Below are 27624 nucleotides of genomic sequence, written 5' to 3' on the forward strand. Positions count from 1 at the left end.
TGTTAGAAGAAGCATTATTTATTATGACCCTAAGCTGTAAACAATAAAAAAAAGTCCATCAACAGTTGGATAAACTGAAGTTGTCCATTGGATAAACTGAAATGTATTATATAATGAAATTTTATACAGAATGAAAATAAATAAATTTCTCCAACATGCACTAATGATGAGTTTTAAAGACATAGTGATGGATGAAACAAGTCATATATGAAAGAATACATGATGTATAATCTACTTTATATAAAGATTTATAATATGCAGAAACTAATTAATAATGTTAGGAGTTAGAACTGTGGTTAACTGAGGAGATAACTTTTATTCCGTATTTGCAGTAAGAAATACAGTCACACCTCCTTTCTTTTAAAGCAGTTCTGTTCACGCTCAAGTAGCCTAGTGCTTAATACTAGGTCACAAAAAGTTATATGTTAAAATTTTAAATAAGCAATTTTAAATGTTTTTAGCAACTTGACTTTAGAATTTATGTATGGTGAAGTTAATAAAATTTTAAGCTTGTATTTTCAGTGACTTTTATCATTTATCTCATAATTCTTTTTATGTGTTTTGTGGGCTAGCAAATAGTAGATAAATATGCTACAGTACTTTAAACTGTTTAATATTAATACGCTTGCAAGCAACCTCATGTACAGGATTTACTATGACTTTAAAATTTTTCACCAGAAAAGTCACATGTTTTAGTGAATTCTCACAGTTTCTATCTTGTGAGTTTTTTGATGGACAATGAGGTTTGACTTACAACTGAAGAACTTCCCACATTCTTTACATTCATATGGTTTCTCTCCAGTGTGAGTTTTCTGATGGCGAATGAGGTTAGATTTCCTACTAAAGGCTTTCCCACACTGAGGACATCCATTGGATTTCTCTCCTGTATGTATTCTCTGATGAACAGTGAGGATTGCCTTCTGGCGGAAGGACTTCCCACATTCATTACAAATATAGGGTTTCTCCCCTGTGTGAATTCTCTGATGGAGGGTGAGAGTTGTCTTTTGGCAGAAGGACTTCCCACATTCATTGCAAATATAGGGTTTCTCTCCTGTGTGAGTCCTCTGATGTACAGTGAGGGTTGTCTTCTGGATAAATGCCTTCCCACATTCATTACATTGATATGGTTTCTCCCCTGTGTGTGTTCTCTGATGATCAACAAGGTAAGACTTCTTTCTAAAAGCACTTCCACATTGAGTACATTCATAGGCCTTCTCTCCTGTATGTGTTTTGTGATGTCTAGTAAGGGTTGCCTTTTGGCGGAAGGACTTCCCACAATCCATACAAATGTAGGGTTTCCCCTCTAAGTGTGTTTTCTCATGAAGAGTGAGGGCTGTCTTTTGACGAAAGGCTTTTCCACATTGACTGCAAACATAAGGTTTCTCACCTGTGTGAATTCGTTGATGTTCAATGAGGTACGACTTCCTTCTAAAGTTATTCCCACAGTAAGGACAATGAAAGGGTTTCTCTTCTGTTTGAGATCTCTGATGCATGATAAAAATGGACTTCCTACAGAGGAATTTCCCATATTTGCTGTATGAGTGGGGCTTCTTCTCCATAATATTTTGTTGGTGGACATTGAGAGTTGACTTTTCAATGAAGGCTGTGCCATCTTTATTGTATTCACAGGATTTTTCTCCTCCGTGAGCTCTGGTATGCGTAAGTAACATTCCTTTCATAAGGAAGGGTTTTTCACATTCATTATGTTCAAATGGTTGCTCTGGAGTTTGAACCTTCCGATGTTGAATAAGCTCTTGTTTACCACTGAGACTCCTTTCGGTTTGTTTACAGAGATTCACTGCTGCATGAATTTTCTCATGTTTAGTGTTAAGGAGTGATTTCTCCCATCCATTACTCTCACTAAACTTCTCTCTTACAGGACTTATATTTCTAATGACTAATTCTGAAATATCTTTTAAAACTTTTCCATCAGGTTTATATTCATGTAGTGTTGTTTTTGAAATAATACGGTTCTTGTCGATAGTAAATGTTTTCCCCCAAATGTTACTTCTCTCTTTTATTAGTCTTTTGTGGTTGATGGATATAACTGACCTAGAATGCCTGTCTTGGTATTCTTTGAATTTCACTAAAACATCTTCAGCTTTCCAATCTTCTTCTAGAAAAAATACAATTAACAATAGTAAGCCTCCATGTAAACATTATGGATAAGATAAATAATACAAACAATCCATGGTGGGCCTGTCTATCACACTACTTTAGTCTACAGAAAGCCTAAAATAAATTACCTCTGGGAGGGCAAATGTATGTAACAAACACAAACACTGCTACACTGTTAAAATGAGGAAAAACTACGGTAAGCAAACAACACATATCTTTGGGATGCTGTAAATATAAGCTACACTGAGCAGGTATGATAAAAGGGCAAGTAAGCAGAAGACAAAGGATAGTGAAAGCAGGACTGTTCTTGGAACAGGCAGATTCAGAGATAATGGAGTGAGCCTATCAAGGTACTAACAGTAAGTATTGAAAATGTTCAGGTGATGATGAAAAACTATATATTTATTCCCTAATAACTAAATAAGTGTTATAAAATACTTCCATTTGTTTCTTCCTCACTTGTATTGAGCCCATCCATGGCAAATGAACTTTTTCAGTCACTCATTTCCTAGTGCTAACAGACACACTAGTCTATAGTCTTGACCCTAACTCTCCACATAACTAATTTTTTTCATTGAAAGGGGTATTGGGGAAACATAATTCCCTTAGGAATTATAAAATAAACCAGAGGAAAAGGATATTTGCAACATGAATATAATCACTGTTGTATTCTGATTGCTGCTACCATCAATTTATTCTTCCAGAGATGATCAATAACTAAATTCTCTTGACCATCAATTATAACTCTTCCTCTTTTCAATTTGCTAAATTACTTTTTCAGTTCTAGGGAAGGATGACTTCAAGTTTTCCTCCCAATGCAGTGCATATGTGCTAAGTTGCTTCAATTGTGTTCAGCTCTTTGTGACCCTATGGAGCATAGCCTGCCAGGCTTCTCTGTCCATGGAATTCTCCAGGCAAGAATACTGGAATGGGTTGCTGTGCCCTTCTTCTGGGGATCTTCCTGACCCAGAGATTGAACCCACGTCTCTTATGTCTTCTGCATTGACAGGCAGGTTCTTTACCACTAGCACCCTCTGCGACTCTGCTATTTCCTACTGGAGCTATGAAAGACTGAATGCTTTAATATATGTGTATGGCACTGGTTGATCTATTATTTTTCTTAAAACTTCTTGGCTATATCTTACTATTTTACCTTACTACCACCCATATCTGATGGGGCAATTTTAAATATGGATTCATCTTACTTATGACTTGCATCTTATTTACAACAGCCTTTTTATCACATCAAACAAGTCATGAAAATGTAAACAACTGATACTGTATCTATCTTTAAAATTGTTCCACCAGATATGCATGGTAGGATCATGTATTTATAAAATAGAATACTACCATGAAATGTATATAATGGAATACTATTCAGCAATAAAAAGGAAAAAACCAACTGAAACATAATGACAAAAGAGATGAATACCAAACATTTTTTAGATATAAAACTTCATGCAAAAGAGTATATATTTCATTTATGTGCAGTTCTAGGACACACAAAACTAATCTGTATCAGTAATGGGAATTATACTGCCTTCCTGACAACTTGAACCTCCTCCAGGGACATTCTACTATCCAATTTATCCAAAAGCCTTCACATATTCTCTCTACTCTTCAATGTCTGAAATTAGTATATAATTTTATAGTCTGAACCATCCATTTCAAATAATCTTTCAACAAGATTTGTTGCTATTTTAATATATTATATGTAAAATGCTTGATTTGATAATAATGCCTTCCCAACTAAAACTTACATTCTTTGAAGTCAATATTTAATTAACTATCTTCTTTGAAATCTTCTGAGTATACATTAACACATTTAAGAGTGGTGAAGGGATATGATCATCTTGGCATGTATATATAAAAAGAACTTACCGTTTAAATGATTTCTGAATGGATGAAAAAGATAATTTCCTTGCATACTATCATAGGCCATCAATCAGGTAACTATTGAATGTCTAGCCTCTCTTACAAGCTACAGTAAGGAAAAGTAAAAGAGAGGACCTTATTTTGAGGGAATTATTAATCAGATGGGAAAAGAGGCCTCAGATAAAACCATGTTGAATAAGGTAGCAAATTACTAGATCATATCAGAGGATGGTTCTGTTTGTGTGTTAGAGACACTAAGTATAATGTGAATGCAGAAAAAGAGGAGCTGACATGCTCTGGAGTCAGCAAGGAATATTTCATGTGGAAGTAAAATTTGATCTTTTAACTCAAGGATATGTAGTATTGTGTCGGAAAGAATATAATTCTTACTCAAAGAGAAGTCTTGACATTTGCCTTCGTCTTCTGAGAGGTAATCTCTAAATCCTTGGAATGTCATGTCTTAGAGGAGTATTTATTTGCCTGGGAACCTTTGGCCAGCTAGAAAGTAAAAATGTGATTTAGGCTGGGGGGGTTCTTTGAGTCACACCAACAATGTGATTTAAGTGGGGGTTTGGGTCACAAAATATTAGTTCAATCTCTTACGGGGATGGAAACTTAGGTCAGCCACATGGGCAGTCAGGCATCCTATGTGACAGAGCCCTAATATAACCAACTCTGGACTCTAGGCTTGCGCGAACCTTCCCTGGCTGGCAATATTCTGTAAGAACTGTCACAGGGAAGTAACGCTGTCCCTGATTCCACAGAGAGCAGACAACTAGAAGCTCTGTGTTTGGTACTTTCCTGGACTCTGCTCTATGCACTTCTCCCCTTGGCTAATTTTAATTTGTATTTTTCTCTTACAAACCATAACTGTGAGTATTACAGCTTTCACTAAGTTTTGTTAAGTTCTTATAGCAAACTATTAACACAAATTGTGGGATTCCTGAATTTACAGTTGGTATCAGAAATAAGGATGCCTTTGTGTGTACTGTTTTACTCTCTTATTTTGTAGTTGGTTGACTTTCCAAGTATTGCTATTAAGTATACAGCAGCTGTCACATAATGAAAGGTCCAGCTGTACATTTGGGAGACTAGAACAGAGATGAGCAGGAGTTCTCAGTCAAAAAAGGAAATACACATGGAATGAACAGATGGGATATTATTGTCAGCCCTTGAAAAAAAAGGGATTTAAATTTCATATAATAAGGGGATATCTTTTTTTTGCATATTGACTGAAAGAAAACAAAGAACTAGAAAAAAAATCACAGCAAATCCAAATAGTAATTACAGCAGTCCACACCTGAAATAACATGGTTCTTACTTTGGAAGATGTCAGTGGCAAATAAGAATATGATAGGATGTAAAGCTATTTCATGGAGTGAAATAAACACAAATTGTTAAAAGCTAATTTTTAAAATATAGCAGAGATGATGAAATCAACCTGATATTTAAGAAGCTAACTACAGTAAGAAAAGATATAGAAACAAAGATAAAATAAAGTTCAGTTCAGTCACTCAGTCGTGTCCGACTCTTTGCGACCCCATGAATTGCAGCACGCCAGGCCTCCCTGTCCATCACCAACTCCTGGAGTTCACTCAGACTCACGTCCATCGAGTCAGTGATGCCATCCAGCCATCTCATCCTCTGTCGTCCCCTTCTCCTCCTGCCCCCACGAATCCCTCCCAGCACCAGAGTCTTTCCCAATGAGTCAACTCTTCACATGAGGTGGCCAAAGTACTGGAGTTTCAGCTTTAGCATCATTCCTTCCAAAGAAATCCCAGGGCTGATCTCCTTCAGAATGGACTGGTTGGATCTCCTTGCAGTTAATGGCTATCTATTATTTCTAAAATATCAATAACTGAAAGGATGAGACATGTGATCACTATATTGCTGTAGGCATATTAAAATATACCAGTACAGTCCAAGTGGGAGAAATGTGCTGAAAATGGCTATTTGAAAGCCATTCACATAAAACAAAGATATCACAACTTGAGAATGGATCAGATTACTAAAGCTTATGTGGCTGTTATAAAGATAATAACTGAGGATGAAGAAAGATCCTTTAAGGATACTGATGAGAGCCTACTGAAATAAAACCCATTTATTCAACAAATATTTATTTTTTCAGAGGGAAGAAAAGTGAGCAAGATGAAAAAGACACTCAGGGACATAAGATATATTTTTCACCCCAATCAAAGTGGGTACATATCAGACATCTGAGCACTATGTTATGAAACATGGAGATTTATTGGGAAGAAATGTATTGAAATGAAGTGATACTGAAATTATCACTTTAGTGTGAGGCATATGGATTTTGAAATTTGATAGTAGGTCTCACAGTAAGAATGGGACATGAGACTAAGTGCAGGAAACAAGTAGAAGGGGAAAGGAAGGAAAGAAAATGAAGATTAAGAGGAAGATAAATATTAGCAATGATTACCCTTTAAAATTTTATATTTTAGATTTATGAATGCCTATAAATAGAAGACTATAATAAAAGAAGAAAGATAAAGAGCTGAAATGTTAAAGAAAGAGACGAAAAACAAGAAAGGCCTAAACCAACAGTTTCCAAGAGATTCTTATGGGAGGTCTACAAAGTCAAAACTATTTTTGTTAATAATAACATTTCACTGGGACTTCCTTGGTAGTCCAGTGGTTAAGACTCCGTACTCCTAATGCTGGGGAAATGAGTGCAATTTCCCTAGATGGGGAATTAAGATCCAGCATGCTGCATAGTGTGGCAAAAAAGTAATAATATAATAACACTTCATGATTAACAAAAATAATAGTATTTTAAATTATGTTCTTATTTACACTAATGACAAAAGCAGTAGTGGGTGTCTCATGGAATTTTAATTTATACAGGTGATGGAGTGATGACACAGAGATGCCCATGTTGTTAAAAGAAAATTTCCTATTACCATTTCTGAGAGGAGGACCTATGCCATGCCATGCAGGACCACATGGGGAAGCATCACCAACTCAATGGACATGAGTTTGAGCAAGCTCTGGCAGTTGGTGATGGACAGGGAAGCCTGGCGTGCTATGGTCCATGGGTTTGCAAAGAGTCGGACATTACTGAGCAATTGAACTGAACTGATAAGATTAAAAGTCATCAATCCTTAGAAGAAGAAAAATGATCCAACATCTTCACAACATGTTACCTAAAGTTTTCCTGAGAAGAAACAGGAAAATGGAGAATAAAATCCAGTCAGACCCTATGTTGAAATTAGAAATTTAAAATAGCTAAATTTAAAATAATTTAGATACTTAAAATAGCTAAATAGATAAATATGTTTACAAGTCTATAAGAAAAGATGAAAATATGGGTGAAGAGATGAAATATTCAGGAGAAATAAGGAGATGCAAACTGAAAAAAAAATCTGAAATGTAAGATTCACTGGATGGGTTTAATAACAAATATAAGGGAATAAAGAATCAGTAAACTGGAAGTCAGACTAACAGAAATTACTCAAACTGAAAGAATTTTTAAAATCCTTAGTGAATTAGACGGTAGGATGAAATTATTTAAAATATAATTGAGAATACAGCAGGAAAAAAACTGTAGAAGTTCAGACCAAAATTTTCCAAAATTTGGTCTAAAATATGACCAACTTGCTAAAGTCACTTACTAGTTCTAACAGTTCTTTTCTTTTAGATTCCTTAGGATTTACTATGTACACAAACATGTCACTTACAAATGAAGACAGTTCCCTTTCTAATCTGTACTTGTGTCCCACATAATGTCTATTGAATGTGATGGCAGCTATAAGTTTTTCAAAGATATTCTTTATGAAGTTGAGCAAATTCCCTTAGATTGCTAAAAAAGATTTATAATAAACAGAAATTGAATTTTATTATTTTTCTGCATTTAATGAGATAATTATGTGGTTTTCTTTTTAACCTTTTTACCTTTACATGGTGAATTATATAGCTTGATTTTTGAATACCAAATTAACTTTACTTTCCTTGGACAAACTCCTTTTGGTCATGAGATATCATCCTTTTAAAATATTGCTAGATTCAGCTTTATAGTAATATATTAAACTTTATAATATTAACATTATATATTATAAAAATCCCTTTATTATGGATTTTTATATCTCACTTCACAAAGGATGTTGGTGTGTAGTTTTCTATACTTAGAGTACCTTTGATTGTAAATAATGCTGGTCTTATAAAGTAAGTTGGGAAGTGTTCTCCCCTACTCCATTGGTTGGTATAAAATTATTAGGGAATACCCTAACTTCTTTTAATGTCTGTGGGAACTGTAGTGTTTAGCTCCTATAATTTTTGATATTGGTAATATGTCTTCTAATTTTTATACTGTTGTTATTGTTGTTGTTGTTCAGGTGCTAAGTTGTGTCCAACTCTTTGCAACCCCATGGACTGCAGCATGCCAGGATTCCCTGTCCATCAGTGTCTCCTGACTTTGCTCAAACTCATGTCCATTGAGTTGGTGATGCAATCCAACCATCTCATCCTCTGTCACCACCTTCTTCTCATGCCCTCAATCTTTCCCAGCATCTTTTCCAATGAGTTAGCTCTTTGCCTCAGGTGGCCAAAGAATTGAAACTTCAGTTTTAGCATCAGTCCTTCCAGTGAACATTCAGGGTTGATTTCCTTGAGGATTGACTGGTTTGATCTCCTTGCTGTCCAGGGTACTCTCAAGAGTCTTCTGAAGCACCACAGTTCAGAAGCATGAATTCTTTGGTGCTCAGCCTTCTTTATAGTCAAACTCTCACATCCATAGGTGACTACTGTAAAAGCCATAGCTATGACCATATGGACCTCTGTCGGCAAAGTGATATCTCTGCTTTTTAATATTCTGTCTAGCTTTTATCATAGATTTTCTTTCATGGAGTGAGTATCTTTTATTTTCATGGCTGCAGTCACCATCTGCACTGATTTTGGAGCCCAAGACAATAAAATGTATGGTTTATTAATTTTATTAATTTAATGCATCAGCATTTGGCTTCACTCATTTCCTCTATTCTTCTTTTGTTATGTATCTCATTGATTTTTGCTTTAGTCAGTTTTTTCCTCTTACTAACTTTTGAGTTTAAATTACTTTTCTTTTTCTAGTTACTTCAGGTGACAATTTAACCCCGTTTCAGGAGGCTCTGATTTAAAGTGATAAAAAATTTTTAATGCTGCTATAATTGCATCTCAGATTTTGATATGCTGCTTTAATTATCATTCAGTTTAGAATAACTTCTAATTTACCTTAGGATTTCCTCCTTGATTCATGGGTTATTTGGAAATGTGATTAATTTCCAAATATTTGGGAAATTTAGACAAATGCTTTTTGATTTCTAGATAAATTCTACTGTGATCAGAACACAGACTATTAAAATTTCATAGAGGGGACAATTAGAAAGAAAATCTCTAAAAAGACTCTTTAGGTAGTGAAAATGATAAAAAGCTGAGAAAAACTGAAAGATTTTGAAACTGTTAGAATTGTTATGATTTCTGATGAAGTGTTCTGCTTTATCACTGTAATATTCCATGTTCTGAAATCTACTTTGATCTACAGGCACTCCCATTTTCTTCTTAGTGTAACAGAGTCATTCTATTTTTGATATCTTATGACTGACAAATTCCTAGACCCACTCCCTTTTTGTCCCCTCTTGCCCCACACCTGGGCAAGCCAATAAGGGAGCTTGCATGCTTTCTTATTGGTGCTGGCAAGAAGTTTAAACCATGTAAGCTCTAAACCATGTGTAGAAGCCTGACCTGACCACCTCCATAATCACAATAAACACCAAAGACAGACACCACCCTTCCTTGCTCTCTGAAGCCATTTTAGGACCAGCTTGGGAGTCCTCCCTGCTGCTGCTGCTAAGTCACTTCAGTTGTGTCCGACTCTGTGCCACCCCATAGACGGTAGGCCGCCAGGCTCCCCCGTCCCTGGGATTCTCCAGGCAAGAACACTGGAGTGGGTTGCCATTTCATTCTCCAATGCATGAAAAGTGAAAAGTGAAAGTGAAGTCGCTCAGTCGTGTCCGACCCTCAGCGACCCCATGGACTGCAGCCTTCCAGGCTCCTCCATCCATGGGATTTTCCAGGCAAGAGTACTAGAGTGGGTTGCCATTGCCTTCTCCGCCCTGCTCTCCCTAGAAAGCCTCATTATGTGAGATTTCAGTCCTGACATCTGTCACATATTTTGAGTGGGCTGGGGTGGTGGTGGTGGTGATTTCATCCCCAAACAGTCAGTGCTCAGTAGTGTCCACCTCTTTGTGATCCCATGGACTGTAGCACGCCAGTCTTCCCTGTCCATCAACAACTCCCAGAGCTTGCTCAAACTTATGCCCATCAAGTCAGTGATGCCATCCAACCATCTCATCCTCTGTCATCCCCTTCTCCTGCCTTGAATCTTTCCCAGCATCAGGGTCTTTTCTAAGGAGTCAGTTCTTCACATCAGGTGGCTAAAGCACTGGAGCTTCAGCTTCAGCATCAGTCCTTCCAATGAATAATTCAGGACTGACTTCCTTTAGGATTGACTGGTTTAATCTCCTTTGTGTCCAAGGGACTCTCAAGAGTATTCTCCAACACCACAGTTCAAAAGCATCAATTCTTCAGAGCTCAGCTTTCTTTATGGTCCAACTCTCACATCTTTACATGACTACTGGAAAAACCATAGCTTTGACTAGACGGACATTTATCAGCAAAGTAATGTCTCTGCTTTTTAATACGCTGTCTAAATTGGTCATAGCTTTTCTTCCAAGGAGCAAGTGTCTTTTAATTTCATGGATGCAGTCACCATCTGTAGTGATTTTGAAATCCAAGAAAATAAAGTCTGTCCCTGTTTCCATTGTTTCCCTATTTGTCATGAAGTGATAGGACTGGATACCATGATCTTGGTTTTTTGAATGTTGAGTTTTAAGCCAGTTTTTTCACTCTCCTCTTTCACTTTCATCAAGAGGCTCTTTAGTTCTTCTTTGCTTTCTGCCATAAGGGTGGTGTCATCTGCATATCTGAGGTCATTGATATTTCTCCCAGAAATCTTGATTCCAGCTTGTGCTTCATCCAGCCCAGGATTTCCCATGATGTGAAAGTCACTCAGTCATGTCCAACTCTTTGTGACCTCATGGACTATACATATACAGTCCATGGAATTCTCCAGGCCAGAATACTGGAGTGGGTAGTGTTTCCCTTCTCCAGGGTATCTTCACAATCCAGGGATCAAACCCAGGTCTCCTGCATTGCAGGTGGATTCTTACCAGCTAAACCACAAGAGAAGCCCTCACATGATGTACTCTGCATATAAGTTAAATACACAAGGTAACAATATACAGCCTTGATGTACTCCTTTCCAATACTGGAACCTGTCTGTTTTTCCATGTCTGGTTCTAACTGTTGCTTCTTGACCAGCATACAGATTTCTCAGGAGGCAGGTAAGGTGGTCTGGTATTCCCATCTCTTTCAGAATTTTCCACAGTCTGTTGTGATCCACACAGTCAAAGGCTTTAGTGTAGTCAATAAAGCAGAAGTAGATGTATTTCTGGAATTCTCTTGCTTTTTCTATGATCCAGTGGATGTTGACAATTTGATCTCTGGTTCCACTGCCTTTTTTAAATCCAGCTTGAACATCTGGAAGTTCTTGGTTCACCTACTGCTGAAACCTAGCATGGAGAATTTTGAGGATTATTTTGCTAGCATGTGAGATGAGTACAATTGTGTGGTAGCTTGAACATTCTTTGGCATTGCCTTTCTTTGGGATTGGAATGAAAACTGACCTTTTCCAGTCCTGTGGCCACTGCTGAGATTTCCATATTTCCTGGCATTTTGAGTGCAGCACTTTCACAGCATCATCTTCCAGGATTTGAAATAGCTCAACTGGAATTCCATCACCTCCACTAGCTTTGTTCATAGTGATGCTTCCTAAGGCCCACTTGACTTCTCATTCCAGGATGTCTGGCTCTAGGTGAGACCTTTTTTGTATAGTTCTTCTGTGTATTCTTGTCACCTCTTCTTAATATCTTCTGCTTCTGTTAAGTCCATACCATTTCTTTCCTTTATTGTGCCCATCTTTGCATGAAATATTCCCTTGGTGTATCTGATTTTCTTGAAGAGATCTCTAGCTTTGCCACTGTATTGTTTTCCTCTACATCTTTGCATTTATCACTGAGGAGGGCTTTTATCTCTCCTTGGTATTCTTTGGAACTCTGCATCAAGATGGTTATATCTTTCCTTTTCCTCTTAACTTTTAGCTTCTCTTCTTTTCTAAGCTATTTGTAAGGTCTCCTCAGACAAGCATTTTGCCTTTTTCATTTCTTTTTCTTGAGGACAATCATCCCCACACAGGGCAATCACAAAACTGTAAAGTTTATATTTTTCATCTTTTTTTGTTTCCTCTACCTGCATCTTTACATTTTAATATATAGGACATAGTTGGGTCTTCTTATTCACTTCAGATACAAAATAGTCATCTTTAGAAGTTTCATTTGGTTTTATTTCAGTGTTTGCTATTTTGCCTCCTTATATTCATTCTTGCTTTACATTCTTGATAATACTGAAGTCATTTATAATGGTGTTTTAATATCCTTGTCTACAAATTCTATTACTTCTACCATTTTTACGTCTGTTTTTATTAATTGAGCTTTTCCCTATTGAATGACTTTTTTCTTGTTTATGGGTCATATTTTCCTGCTTCTTCATATGTTTAATAATTTTTGATTGGTCATCAGACATTATCAATTTAATCTTGTTGAGTTTAAGATATGGTTGTACTTTTATAAAGAATGCTGGGTTTTTAATTTTAGGTGGTTTTTTTTGGGCATTCTGTGGCATCCATAGAGTAACACCACTAGGACATCCCTTCAAAAAGAACTTACCATTCATGTGCAAGAACTGTTAGCACCTTCAGGATGCTCTTTAGGTTTTGAACCAAGTCAGGGTGTCCCCAGAGAATCCGTACCCAATGATGAATACTGAGCAGGTACTAGAGTGGCCATTTCTGTCCATGAGGATCCCTCTGATGAATAATCTTTGCTTCAGAGGACTTAGATTAACTGAGCCTTTGTCAGATCTGCATAATGGTCTGAGGCTCTCACTGCTCAGTACCCTTTCTTTTCACATGTCTATACCATGGTCTGATGGCTTTCTGTTTCTTACTTCTCCCTTTTATCTTTCATGGATGTCACCTCTAAGAAATCCATTCCACTCCCAACTCCATCTGAGCATCTCCTTGGAGGAACCAACAGACAAACAAGTTATTTTTGGATTAGTTTAATCCTTTTGATGCTTTTTAAAAATATATATACTTTCAGTTATTTATTTTTGGCTGTGCTAGGTCTTCGTTGCTACATGGGCTCTTCTCTAGTTGCAGCAAGCAGAGGTTATTCTCTAGTTGAGGTATGTGGGCTTCTCATTGTGGTGGCTTCTGTTGCTGCAGAACATAGGCTCTAGGGCGTGAGAGCTACAGCAGTTGCAGCTCCCAGCTCTAGAGTGCAGGCTCAATAGTTGTGGTCCTCTGGCTAGTTGCTCTGTGGCATGTGGGATCTTCCTGGATCAGGAATCCAACATATGTCTCCTGCATTGGCAGGTGGACTCTTTACCACTGAGTCACCAGGGAAGTCCTAATCCTTTTGATGCTTTTATTTAAGCTCTTTTATGACAAATCTTGCAGTCTCTAATCTATGGCTAATCAGGCCACATTTGTTAGGTCTGACTTTTCTAGGGTCTACCTAATGTCCTATATATTAACATGTTCTCTCCCCTCTGGCTGAAGGGAAATTAAATGATTTCTGGTGCGAGAGGCTATGAGAATTGTTTGTCTCACAACACTGTGGTAACTGTATTTTCCTTAGAACATGTCTTTGCCTGCTTTCATGGGGTTTCACCTACATACATGCAAACTTATCTTTAGCCAAAGACTCAAGAGGAACCTTCTCCACATTTGGGAAACTTTCTCTGCATAGCTCTCTCTTTTTGGGAAGTGTGTCCTGCAAATTTTAGCCACCTCAATTTCCTTGAATGCCAATGTTGGCCCCTTAAGTCAGTGAAATTGCCAGGTTCTTTTTGGATTCCTCTCTCTGCACTACAGTCTGGATGTTACCACCATGTCAAAGCCTGGAATGAGGTAGGGTGCATCTCATTTATTTCCCTTCCCTCAGAAATCCAGGCCTGTGGTACCTGTTGTTTAGTAGTTTTGTTCAGTTTTCTAGTTTTTTCCTGTAGGAGTATAATTCTAGACTGTTACTTCCTCAGGACTAAAAGCAGAAGTCTTAAATTATAAAAATGCAGGCCCAAATGGTTCCTCAGACATTAAGGAAGCAACAATGCCAAGCTTACAAAAATTCCATAAGAAAACAGATGAAGATGAAACACCCCCAGTTTGATATGGCTGACATACTTCTGGATACATCTTTTCGATGACATTACAATAAAACTGTAAACCACTGTCCTTGGTAAAATCCTGCACTAAAGCTTTCTAAAATATTAGCAAACCAATTTCAGCAATCTATAAGATGAATAGTGCATCTTGTCCAACTGGGGTTCATCCCAGGAGCCTAAGGTTGGTTTAAAATTCAAATTAATCAATATAATTATATACAGTAACAGATTAAAAAAGAAATAAATCAACAGAAGCTGAAAAAGCATTTATTAAGATCAACATCCATTCATAGTTAAAATTGTCCAAAAACTAGGAAAAGAACTCCCAGAATCTAAAAAAGAGCACTTATGAAAAATATAAAGTTAATATTAATCTTAAGAATGAAATATTAAATGTCTCCCTTCTAAATTTAGTGAACTGCGAAGAATGCTTACTCTCACTACCTCTATTCGACACTGTACTATAGGTCATAGTCAGTACATCAGGGTAAGAAAAAGAAATGAAAACAAAAAAGTATGCAAATGTAGAAGTGAAATATATTTCCAGAAGGCCTACTTTATATGTAGAAAATGTAAAAAAATACCAAAGCAAACAATGGACAACAGTAACAACAATAAAATTTAATGCCATCAATACAAGTATACAAAGTCAATATCTAAAATTCAACTCTGGCTATTCATATTAACAAAAGCCTGGATAAAGAAATTTTTAAAAGCTCACTATTTACAATAAAAATATTAAAATTTTAGAGATAAACAATAAAATATGTGTAAGAGCTTGATAGTAAAAATAATAAAACACTACTTACAGGAATAGAGAAGCTAACTAAAAGATTAAGATATAGTATTATGAGAGACTGTGAGACTCAACATTGCTAAGATGTTTGTTCTCACCAATAAAAATCCCAGCATATTTATTTTAAAAAATCAAGAAGTTGATTCTAAAAGGTAATTGAAAAAAAAAATGAAAATGACTTCAAATAGCCAAAACAATTTTTTAAAAAGAAGGAAGTTAAGAGGACTAATTCTGACATCAAGACTTATTATAAAACTATAATAACCAAATTAATCATTAAGTCCTATTAATAACAGGACTTAAATTTTAACAAAGGAAAGAATACTCTAGAAATCGACTGACATAAATACAATCAATTTCTGATAAGATCATCAGAGCAATTTAATTTAATTCTACAAGTGATGCAACAAATGGAAGAAAACAGACTCTTAACCCTTACCTCACACCATAAATAAAACTTAACATGAGATGGGTCACAGAACTAATTTTAAAAAAGCAAAATATACATAACAATTTTAGAATACAGGAAATTATCTTCATAATCTAGGGGGAAGCAAATATTTGAGAGATCAAAGAAATAATGATAAAAGAAAAAAACTATAAACTGGACTTCATTACAATTAAAAATTTGCTCCTATTGAAAGACTATTAAAATGAGTAGGCAAGTCACATTCTAGAGGAAATATTTACAATACCTGCATCAAATAAAAAACTTATATTCAGAATATGTAAAGAATTCCTACTACTCAAGGAAAAATACATAACCCAATAAAAGATGAGTAAAACATCTGAACAGATATGTCTGAAGATATAAAAAGCACTTGGAAAAGTTCTTAATATCATTAATCATAAAAAAAATCTAAACTGAAACTGCTAACATATACTACTATTCTTAACAGAATGATGTTTCAGAATGACCAAAATGAAAATATTGATAACATCAAAATGTAGAGGAGAATGTGGGAGCAATCAAAATTCTCATAGATTGCTGGTAAAAGTTTAAAATGGTATGATAACTTTCAAAAACTGGCAGTTTCTACAATGTGAGATATATAAACCTGCCTTATGAATGAGCAATACCATCTAATAGGTGTTTACTAAGCAGAAATAAAAACATGTTCACAAAAATATTTTTATAAGAATGTTCACACATACAAAAAAAGAATGTTCACAGTAGCTTTATTAATAATAGACCCAGGGACCTTGGTGGTCCAGTAGTTAAGACTCCACACTTCCACTACAGGAGGAGTGGGTCTCATCCCTGGTCAGGGAATTAATATCCATATGCCACACAGCATGGCCAAACACAAACGAAAACATAATAGGCCCAAACGGGAACATTTCAAATGTCTATCAATAGATGTATAAACAAACTAATATCTCCATACAACTGAATACTGTTCTGCAACTTAAATAAGCTATTTTAATATAAATACTGAAACATGTATTAATACCTCAGACATTAAGCTGAGTGAAAGAAAAGTAGACATGGGTCTGGTTCAAGATGGTGAAGTAGAAGGATGTGCGCTCATTTCCTCCAGCGAGAGCACCAAAATTGCAACTAGCTGTTGACCACCACTGACAGGAGGACAGTGGAACCCACTAAAAAAATATACACCATGTCCAAAGACAAAGAAGCCACAGCAAGACAGTAGGAGGTGCGCGATCATGATAAAATCAAATCCCATACCTGCTGGTTGAGTGACCCACAGACTGGAGAACGATTAATACCAAAGAAGTTCTCACATTATTGTGAAGGTTCTAAACCCCACATCAGGCTTCCTAGCCTGGGGATCCAACAGAGGGACTGAGAATCCCCAGGAAATCTGGCCTTGAGGGCCAGAGGGATTTGATTATAGGCTTTCCAGAGGACTGAGAGAAACAGAAACTTGTCTTCGAGGGCACAAACAAAATTTCACGTGCACCAAGATCCAGAGGAGAGGAGCAGTGATCACACAGGAGACTGAACCAAAACTACCTGCTAGTGTTGGAGGGCCGCCTGTGGAGGTGTGGGTCAGCAGGGGCTCATCACAGGGACGGGGGCACTGGAAGGTCTCCCTTGGCATAAACCCTCTTGGAGTTTGCCATTAAGCCTATCATAGAGCCAGTAGATCCTAGGGCTGGATTGCCTCAGGCCAAACAACTACCAGGGAGGGATGCAACCCCACTCATCAGCAAATAATTGGATTAAAGCTTTATTGAGCAAGGCTCTGCCCATCAGAGCAAGAACCAATTTTTTCCATCCGAGTCCCTCCCATCAAGAAGCATACACAAGCCTCTTAGCCTCATCCATCAGGGAGCAGACAAAGAAGCAAGAAGCACAGTCTCACAGTGGCTAAAACAGAAACCAAATTACAGAAAGTTAACCATGATGAAAAAGCAGAAAGTTTTGTCCCAGATGAAGTGACAAGATAAATTCCCAGAAATACAACTAAATGAAGTGGAGATGGGCAACTTTCCAGAAAAAGAATTCAGATTAATTATATGATGATCCAGGATCTTGGGAAAAGAATGGAGGCAAAGATTGAGAAGATACAAGAAATGTATAACAAAGACCTAGAAGAACTAAAGAACAGACAAACAGAGATGAATAATACACTAGAAAGAATCAATAGCAAAATAACTGACGCAGAAGAACAGATAAATGACCTGGAGGACAGAATGGTGGAAATCACTGCCAGCTAGCAGAATACAGAAAAAAAGAATGAAAAGAAATGAAGACAGCCTAAGAAACCTCTGGAACAACATTAAATGCACCAACATTCACATTATAGGGGTCCCAGAAGGAGAAGAGAGAAAGAAAGGACCTGAGAAAATATTTGAAGAGGTAATAGCTGAAAACATCCCAAACACGGGAAAGGAAATAGTCAACCAAATCCAGGAAGCAGAGTCCCAGGAAGGATAAACCCAAGGAGGAACACACCAAGACATACAGTAATCAAACTGAAAACAATTAAAGACAGAGATAAAATATTAAAAGAAACAAGGGAAAAATGACAAATAATATACAAGGGAACTCCCATCAGGCTATCAGCTGATTTCTCAACAGAAACTCTACATTCCAGAAGGGAATGGCATGATTAAATATTTAAAGTGATGAAAGGTAAAAACCTACAACCAAGAATACTCTACACAGCAAGACTCTCCTTCATATTTGACAGAGAAATCAAAAGTTTTCCAGACAAGCAAAAGTTAAGAGAATTCGGCACCACCAAACCAGCTTTACAACTAAGGCAAAAGGAACTTCTTTAGGCAGGAAACCTAAGAGAAGGAAAAGACCTACAGAAAAACCTGAAACAATTGAGAAAATGGTAATAGGATCATACATATTGATAATTACCTTAAATGTAAATGTATTAAATGCACCAACCAAGAGACATATACTGACTGCGTGGATGAAAACATGTGCATGTAACATGTGCGTGTATGCACTTCCACTTGCCACATCACTTTGATTGACCCCTCCAAAATTGTATGTAGTTATTTTAGATTGTTAAGTTAATCATGTTCCCATTATGGTTTGCAATTGTAATTAGCTTTTATTTTTTGTCTGGCTATTGATTGTGAAACTGATAAACATCTTTTACTTTGTGATTATGTAACTGTTACTCACTTAATACCACTGTATCATGATTAGTCAACAACTAGTCAAAAATAATAGAACCCTGTATCCCTGAAACTAGGATAAAATAGAAAAACCTGTAATCACTTTTTAAAATCCAGATGCGTACTGGAATTATCTTGAAATTTTTTGAAAAATACAAATGTTCAGGTATTGCTTTTTTGGTCCAGAGCTCCAGATATGTTTCTAATGAGCAGTCATATTTAAAAACAACTGGACTATATGATGATCTTTTACTTTTATCTAGTTTGTTCCACTTTTTCTATTTCATATTCAGTGATTCCTTTTCATTTATGTTCTCCAATTTCTCCATCTCTTCATTTTGTTGATGTTTTTCTCAAACCTTTATCAAGTGCAGTAGAAAAGCTTTTATATACATATATATATGTATAAAATATATATTTGAGAAAACGTATGAATTTTTGCCTAACTAAAAAAATTATTGACATTTTGATTCCACTTGTTTGACTTAGTATGAATAGAATTTAGGTTTCTAATTAAAAAATAGGTATGCAACAAGCAACAAAGGTCTCTGTATAGCATAGTGAACTGTAGTCAATATCTTGTAATAATCTATGATGGAAAATAACTTCAAAAATAATATATGTGTATTTATATAACTGAATCACCTTGCTGTGCACTTGAAACATTGTAAAAGTGAATGTGAAAGTCTCTCAATCGTGTCCCACTCTTTGTGACCCCATGGACTATACAGTCCATGGAATTCTCTTAGGCCAGAATACTGGAGTGGGTAGCCGTAGGGATCTTCCCAACCCAGGGAAGAAACATTGCAAGTCAACTACATTTCAATAAAGTAAATATACTTTTTAAAAAGTATACATGATTAAAAGTGAAAAAAAATAAAATAAAAATAAAAAGTATACATGAAAAAAGTCCAGAATAGACAGAACTAATCTGTCTAGAAATCCTAGTAGTGATTGTCCTGGGGAGGGATTGCCATGGAAGAGGCCTGATGGAACTTAACAGGTCAGTAGGAGTGCCCTTTATCTTGATTATAGTGTGACACATGGGTTTCCACTTCTGTCAGAATACAAAGAACTTAACACTTAAGATCTCTATGGACATTATATCTACAAAGCATGGAGTGGATTCTCAGTAAAATAATAGCAGCCAACAGCTCATAAGCCACACAAGGAAAGGATTTATGTAGAGATTAATATTAAAAGAAATTTAGATTTTAGAGGTATAGAAGTCAGCCATATATAGGTAGGTACTTCAGAGATCTTACACCTTTAAAAATACATTCCTAAATAAGATGGCTACTATCAGGAAAAAAAGAAAATAATAATTGTTGATAAGGATGCAGAGAAACTGGAACCCTTGTGACTTGTTGATGAGAATGTAAAATGGTGTAGTCACTGTGGAAAACAGTATGGCAGTTCCTCCAAACATCAGACATAAATTACCAGATGATTCAGCAATTCTACTTTTGGATATATACCCAAAAGAACTGAAAGCAATGACTCAAACAGATATTTGTACACTCATATTCATAGTAGCATTAATCACAGTAGCCAAAACGTGGAAGCAACCCAGGTGTTCACTGAGAGATGAATGGATAAGCAAATGTCACATGTATCTATAATTTAATATTACTCAGCCTTCAAAAGGAAGAAAAGCCTGATACATACTATACCATGGATGAAACTTGAGGACATTATGTTAAGTGAAATAAACTAGTCACAAAAAGGACAAATACCATATAATTTCACTTATATGAGGTATCTACCACAGTCAAATTCATAGAGACAGAAAGTAAAATATTGATTGTCGGGGGCTAGTGGTGGTGGGGTAATAGGAGTTATTGTTTAATGGGTACAGTTTTACTTCTGACAAAGGATTCTGGAGATGGATAATGGTGATAGTTGCATAACTATGTAAAAGTACTTAATACCATGGAACTATATGCTTAAAAATGGTTAAGATGGTAAATTTTATGTATATTTTACCACAATTAAAAAATATAGATCTCCAAAAATAGTCAAAGATATCAACTACCTGAGTCCACTGGACATTATACAGACTCACCTAGGTAACTCTGACTTTGAAAAATTTTCTCTGTTGTCCATAGTTCTTTCCCTTGTTCCAATTTGCAGATCATATCAGGCTTAGTCATGTGAAATCCTGATAATAAAAAATAAGACTTGGTCTAAGAAGCTGTTGGGCTTTAAAACTATTGAAGGAAGAGAAAGATACAGCTTCAAGGTGGCTATTAGACAAGACTATTAATGTCCTCACAAAGTTAATACCTTGCACTAGGCAAGTGAGGACATAATCATGCTTTCTATTAACAAAAAGAGATTATTCATCACCTCTGATCTTTGAAATTCAAAGTTCCACATGTTTCAGAAATTCTTGAAAGGAGATGCATGACACTGAAACATGTAAGGAATTTTCCTTACCCACAGAGATGAGGTGACAATAGTTTTCCAACATGACATCTCTGTAGAGGGCCTTCTGAGCAGGGTCCAGTTGCTGCCACTCCTCCCGGGTGAAGTCCACAGTCACATCCTTGAATGAAACTGATCCCTGTAAGGGCATACTCCAGTTCATCCTAAGGTAATTGGAACTAGTGAGAACCAGACACTGGAGACCATGTTCAGTGGTCAGACCTGGTTTTCTTGTGTTTTGTACTGTAGAAAATTCTCTCTGGAAATACATTCAATTGTATTTACCTATTATCTCATGCTAAAAATATATGAGATCATGCTCTTTGCCTTGAATGTGATTGGTTGCTTGATGCAGTGAAACAAATAAAACCTTGACTTTGCTCATAAGAAGTTACAGGCTAAAAGAGAGGCATATGCATAAATATTTATACTCAATAGACATTATAGATGTGATGACAGAAATATGTATAAGGGAAAATACTATAGAGTATTCTAAGATTCTGGATTCTAAGATTTCACTGAAGACATAAAAATTTTGTACTCACAATGAATTAATTTTGTAGCACTACATGTCAATGGGCTTTTAAAATTCACTGGGAGAGTAAAACCAGTTAGTAAATTCAGGAAATAGCAAAAAGTACAGTATGTTAGGAAAGAATCTTTGGGCTTAAGAAGAAAAAAGTTTATGGAGCAAAGTAGTGGGCATATTTATGTAATAATACTGGATTTTTTTCCCTACAGAGTAGTAGTCTTTAAAATGCTCTAGGTACACCCAACATATAAATCATTAGTTGGCATTAACAGCAATCCACACTGTTAACAATTAATGTTCTTGAATGTAAACTACTAGTATCTTCCTCCTTTTCAGTATACTGTCTTGTACATTTTGCACACATGTCCTTTGTAACACATGCCCTACTTTGGATCTACTGCTTTATGGAGAATTAAAAACAAAGAAATGTTAAGTCGGCACATATGTGAAAAAACTTGTACTTTAGAGGCAATATTCTTGAACACTAGAGTAGGCTTGAAGTGTGTTAGGTGGGAAAGACAAGTACCCACTGTTGGAGGTCTGAGATTAAAGTGGTATTAATGGTCTAGACAGGAGACAATTGTTTGTTCCATGGTAAGTTTCAACAGAATTGGTCATCAATTACTTGTAGAGTAGAAAAAAAGAGAGGTATAGCTCTTAGGTCATCTGCATAGCAAGTGGATAGGTGCTGAGACTAGAAAAAGGAAATGGGAAGCAGGAGAAAGAATAAGCTGGACCAGAGGTGATCATGAGGTAAACCCAGGTTGTGTCCTCGAAATGTCTATGGAACACACAGGCAGCGATAGCTGTTGGAGGCTGGATATATGGTTCTGATACTCTGGATAAAGGTCTAGGATGGAAAGCAGTATCTGAGGGTCACTAGAATCACATCAGTATAACCTTTGGAGTGAATGTGATTGTACATACACAAAAAGAGACACAGAGGGAGAACAGAACCAGTTGGCATCTGGGGAAAATCCAGAATGGCATTTTAAAGATTGGTAGATAAAGAGGAATTTTTTGAAAGAAAAATATGGGAAGAGGAGAAAGTACCACCTTTGATTCAAGAGTAGACTATTATCTCAAGAGTGAATGAACACATGCATCTTCTTCTCCTGCATCCACATATAAAAATTAGAAGAAAGTAATAAGATAAGAATACATCTATAAGAGCACTGAAGTACAGAAAGGTTTCTCACTGGTGGGGCACAGTTTGTAGGAATTGCTGACAAACACGGATAAAACAAAGATCAGAGAGGAATGTGAAATTTCAGTTTTCTGTATAAGCTTGCAAGCAAATCTCTATCTTAAAGACCTCACAAAACAGGAAATCTAATCACAAAATAATAATGTGACCTATTAATTTTACCTCCCACCATACCATTGCAAAACCTAGGTCAGTGGAAATTATGAAGATCTGGCATGTCTGCTCCTTGACTTCTTATAAATCTAGATCTCCAATCAGTTTCTACACAAGATAGATTCATTCAAGTAATATATTCCCATTTAAATCAGGATAATACATTTCTGTTCCAGCAGTACTTTCATGAGAAGACTATGAAAGGAGATAATGAATGATACATCCAATCAGTATGTGAACATGGGCTACAACTAGAAAGTGCATTTGGGGAAGGCTGAAGTCGATCCTGTTGAAATGAGAGAAACTGGGAATAGGGCTGTAACTAGGGTGAAGAAGGTGAGACACATGGGCACAAAATTTAGGGCTGGACAGCCCTGAGAGTCCCCCTTAAATTTTGCATGTAGGCCACTTGCTTGCCCTACTGGAAACCCGTTTGATGGAAGTAAATCCCAATATCCAGAAAATTTAAGAATAGGGAAGCAAATGTTCACATAACCTAAAAACAAGTTATTTCAGAAAGAGAGGAAACATCATCTCACCTGAAGCATGGCTTTGATGTTTGCAGGAGATGAGCCTTCTCTTTTGTGCTCTTCTTTGGAAAAGGGAAGAGTCCTGAGAAGGCAGAGATGGGAAGATACAAGGAGCCATGTGAAACCAGATTTGACTTAGATCTCTCAGAATAACTCAGTTAAATCAGCATCTATTTTCAATTTTGGCACTTGCTCACTGTGTACCCCACACAAATCCAGGACAGAGATTAGTAGGGAAATAGACCAACCCTGTTCCCTTATGGAGGGAATGATGCTGAAGCTGAAACTCCAGTACTTTGGCCACCTCATGTGAAGAGTTGACTCATTGGAAAAGACTCTGATGCTGGGAGGGATTGGGGGCAGGAGGTGAAGGGGACGACAGAGGATGAGATGGCTGGATGGCATCAATGACTCGATGGACATGAGTCTGAGTGAACTCCGGGAGTTGGTAATGGACAGGGAAGCGTGGCGTGCTGCGATTCATGGGGTCGCAAAGAGTTGGACACGACTGAGCGACTGAACTGAACTGAACTGAACTGAACTGTTCCCTTATCAATCCCAGAAACCTAATCTCCTGGTGAAGGAGAAGAGATTCTGGGGAATCTGTTGTAGCTTGGAGAGAAGGAATATTGTGTTTTTCCCTCTGCAGCTCCACCTAATGTCTCCCATGAGAGACAAATTTATCACATATTTCCAAATCGTCTTTATGGACTTCCTACCAGTTTACATTGTCATCAGCAGTGCATGAGAACACCTCCCCAAACCCTAATGAATGCAGCTGAAGTGATTTTAATCTCTGCCTATCAGATATATATATGTATGAAAGTGAAAGTGAAGTCGCTCAGTCGTGTCCGAGCAACCCCATGGACTATAGCCTACCAGGATACTCAGTCCATGGAATTTTCCAGGCAAGACTACTGGAGTGGGTTGCCATTTCCTTTTCCAGGATATATATGTCTAATTTACATATTTCTTATATGAGAATAAGCTCCTTTTATTTCTTTTCTGTGAAGACATCTTATAGCATATTTGTTTTTCTCATGGTGGTGTTTATTTTCTAGTTGGTTGACATTATCTCCTTTTTCAATTTAATAAATTAACCTTTTACCTATTTTAAGTTGAAAATAATTTCTAGCTGCTCATGTTACTATTAAAATGTTTTTGCCTTGTGACGATTTCTTCCCTATATGTATTCTTTAGCAATACTATGTACTAAACAATCCATATTTTCTCAGTTGATGTGAAATGCCATCTCCATCATTATTACATATCCCTACATACTTGAGAATAATTGGATTTTCTATTTAATTTCTCATACTTGAGAATATTTGGATTTTCTATTTAATTTCTCTACTTCATCTCTTTATTGATTCACTTGTACATTCTAGTTAATTAGCATAATTATTGAAAATTAACCATTATTTATCAGTAACTTATTAATAGTAGTTTAAGTATTAACTACTGAACAATACTTTTTAGTAATACAGGTATAGCTATAGAAATTGATCTTTCCACTTTGTAGGTTTCCAGGCAGAGAGGAGAATATTTTGCTAAATGAAGTCTGATGCATTGATTGTTACAGTGAATGTTTTAATTAGCAAATTAATATTTTAATTACTAAAATGAGATTGGCCTTATGATTAAAAGTATACCTAATACTTTTATATCATGGAATGCCTGAAGAAGCTGTTGACCTTGCCATAGATTTCATCCAGAAGCAGGAAACCTTATTCATATATCACTGTTGAAAGTGCTGCTAGTGTGTGCTCAGTAGTGTGCAACTGTGACTTTGTGGACTGTAGCCCGCCAGGTTCCTCCGTCCATGGAATTTTCCTGGCAAGAATACTGGAGTGGGTTGCCATTTCCTTCTCCAGAGGATCTTCCCAACGCAGGGATGGAATCCCCATCTCTTGGGTCTCCTGCATTTGGCAGACAGATTCTTTATCAGTGTGCCACCCGGGAAGCTCCTTATGGGTTTCCCTGTGGCTCAGACGGGAAAGAATCCGCCTGCAATGCAAGAGGCCTGGGTTCGATCCCTCCGTCGGGAAGATCCCCTAGCGACAGGAATGGCTACCCACTCCAGTATTCTTGCCTGGAGAATCCCATGGACAGAGAAGCCTAACCGGCTACACTCCATGGAGTCACAAAGAGTTGGACACGACTGAACGAATTATGAATGCTTCCCTGTTGAACCTTCCTTTACTCTGGGAATTATGAAAGCTTAGCTCTCCCTTTCCAGTACTTATACTTCTATTTTATTTGCTCAGTTGCTACTGAGTTACAATTTTGGAGGCAAGCTTAATGATCTCTATTAGATAATCAAATCTTTACCTATCTAACTAGTGGTCAGAGTTTCTCAATCAAAAAAACTATCACCAAACAGTAACAGTAGGTTACAAACACACGCAGAGTTAAATTCTATCACTTCAGAAAAGCACATAGCACAGGCACCCGCGAATCATTCACAATCTCTGACAGTACATAGTAATTACAGGCAAAGTCACAAAATCGCATCACAAATCATTTCGCGTCTCCAAAGTCACCTGCGGTCTCAAACACGACTCACACCTAATCGGAAGAGAGGCACATGCAGAGGAATCCACACGCAGCAACGAGACTCATTCAGTTTTACACACAGCCGCAACACTGCACAGAGCAGCAGCACGCATCCAAAACGCTGCAGGTTGGGTACAGGCGGTCGCCTCCATTTGCTACACACACGCCCGCTGTGTGAGGCCCTGCTCCTCGCGACGGAACTCCCTCGGGGTCAAAACAGACAAAAATCTCCCTTCGCAAAACTCGCTCCAGGTCACACAAGATTGTCACCTTCAGGGTCACGCCCACAAGCCACGCCCGAGGCCGCGCTCTCACAGGTTTGAGTGTCTGGTTTACCAAGGGCCTGGTTCCGGTTCCGTCCTGATAATTACAGGCCCGGTGTGGACTCCCGGCTTCCCCCCTAGGCTCCCCATCAGGTACCGCTTCTCTAGTCGCTCTCCCGGGCCGGAACTCCCAATTCGCGCCCCCTCCTCTGGGCCCCTAGGACCTACCAACCTCACCCCAGCCAAGGCTCAGTCGTCTGCGCCTGCGCACTCCTGAACTGGCTGGCGCTCCCAGGAATCCACGCGGCGGCGGGTTAGCAGTGGCGAGGTCTGGGCGGCCGGCGCTTGATCTGTTTCTGCCAGGGTCCGCTTTTCCGGGTTGGACTACGTTTCTCACAGGGCCTGAGGGCACGAATGCACTTCGTCCTCTGGTTCATTTTCCCCTAGCCTTGTAGTCATAGTTTGCCTAGTAGTGGTGAGTGGCGGTGACTCGGGTCTGGATGCAGGAAGAGCTCACTGCTGGAGTCCTGAAGTTTCCCAGGCACGGATGCGGCAGGTAGAGGCGGGAGTCTTAGGCTTTGCAAGTCACCTGCTGAGGAAGGTGGTTGTGGGTGTGACTGTGTGACTGCGTCAGCGTAAGATGCGGTTATAAGTGCTAAGAGAAAGAGCAAGAGCGAGCCTGTGAGGGTGCGAAGCCTCTGACTGGTCCAGGTTAAGCGCCTAAGAATGTGGGAGGGGCCTTATTAATGACCTTGGTCGGTGGCGACTGTGAGGTGTTATATACTGTGACTAAGTAACCATTTAACAGCACTATTGTAACAGGCTAGAGTCTGATCTCTCCCGGCCTAAGGACTTCCCAGGTGGCCCAGTTGCTAAGATTTTCAGGCTCCCAATGCAGGAGGCGGGGCTTGATCCCCGGTCAGAAAAGTAGTTCCCACATGCTACAAATAAGAACCTGCGCAGGCACATAAACAAACATCAAGCTACCATGACCCTTATTTAAAAAACAAAAACTAGCCTAATGTGGCTTTTTCACTTTTAGTAGGGTAGAGCTTCATCTTTGTAGTTCTAGCGTTGAGGAATCCGTAGACAAGATCCCTGTGTGACTGTTCCTGTTAAGACTCTGAGGCCCTTGTTAACCACAGAGACCCTCAGTTTTAAAGCATGGCCCTTGTTGCCTTCATCAATGTACCCTGACTCTTGTCTAGCTTAAGAGCTTGATA

At 37.7% G+C, this 27624-nt stretch overlaps 1 protein-coding gene across 6 annotated transcripts; it reads right to left on the bottom strand.

Annotated features, from left to right (window-relative positions):
- ZNF382 (zinc finger protein 382) lies at positions 1 to 27515 on the bottom strand. 6 transcript variants are annotated; one of them, XM_005692338.3, is made up of 5 exons: positions 26634 to 27515; positions 23592 to 23664; positions 21173 to 21299; positions 20799 to 20894; positions 1 to 2116 (listed from the first exon to the last, which is right to left on the bottom strand). In XM_005692338.3, exons 2-5 carry the CDS (start codon positions 23598 to 23600, stop codon positions 693 to 695), a joined length of 1656 nt encoding a protein of 551 aa, XP_005692395.1. In that variant the 5' UTR covers positions 23601 to 23664; positions 26634 to 27515; the 3' UTR covers positions 1 to 692. The 6 variants fall into 6 exon arrangements, with proteins under 6 accessions (XP_005692395.1, XP_017918836.1, XP_013826624.1 ...); XM_018063347.1 differs by having other exon boundaries at positions 21173 to 21324; XM_013971170.2 differs by having other exon boundaries at positions 26630 to 27515.

This window comes from Capra hircus, chromosome 18 (genome assembly GCF_001704415.2).
Source record: "Capra hircus breed San Clemente chromosome 18, ASM170441v1, whole genome shotgun sequence".
NCBI classification, from domain to species: domain Eukaryota; kingdom Metazoa; phylum Chordata; class Mammalia; order Artiodactyla; family Bovidae; genus Capra; species Capra hircus.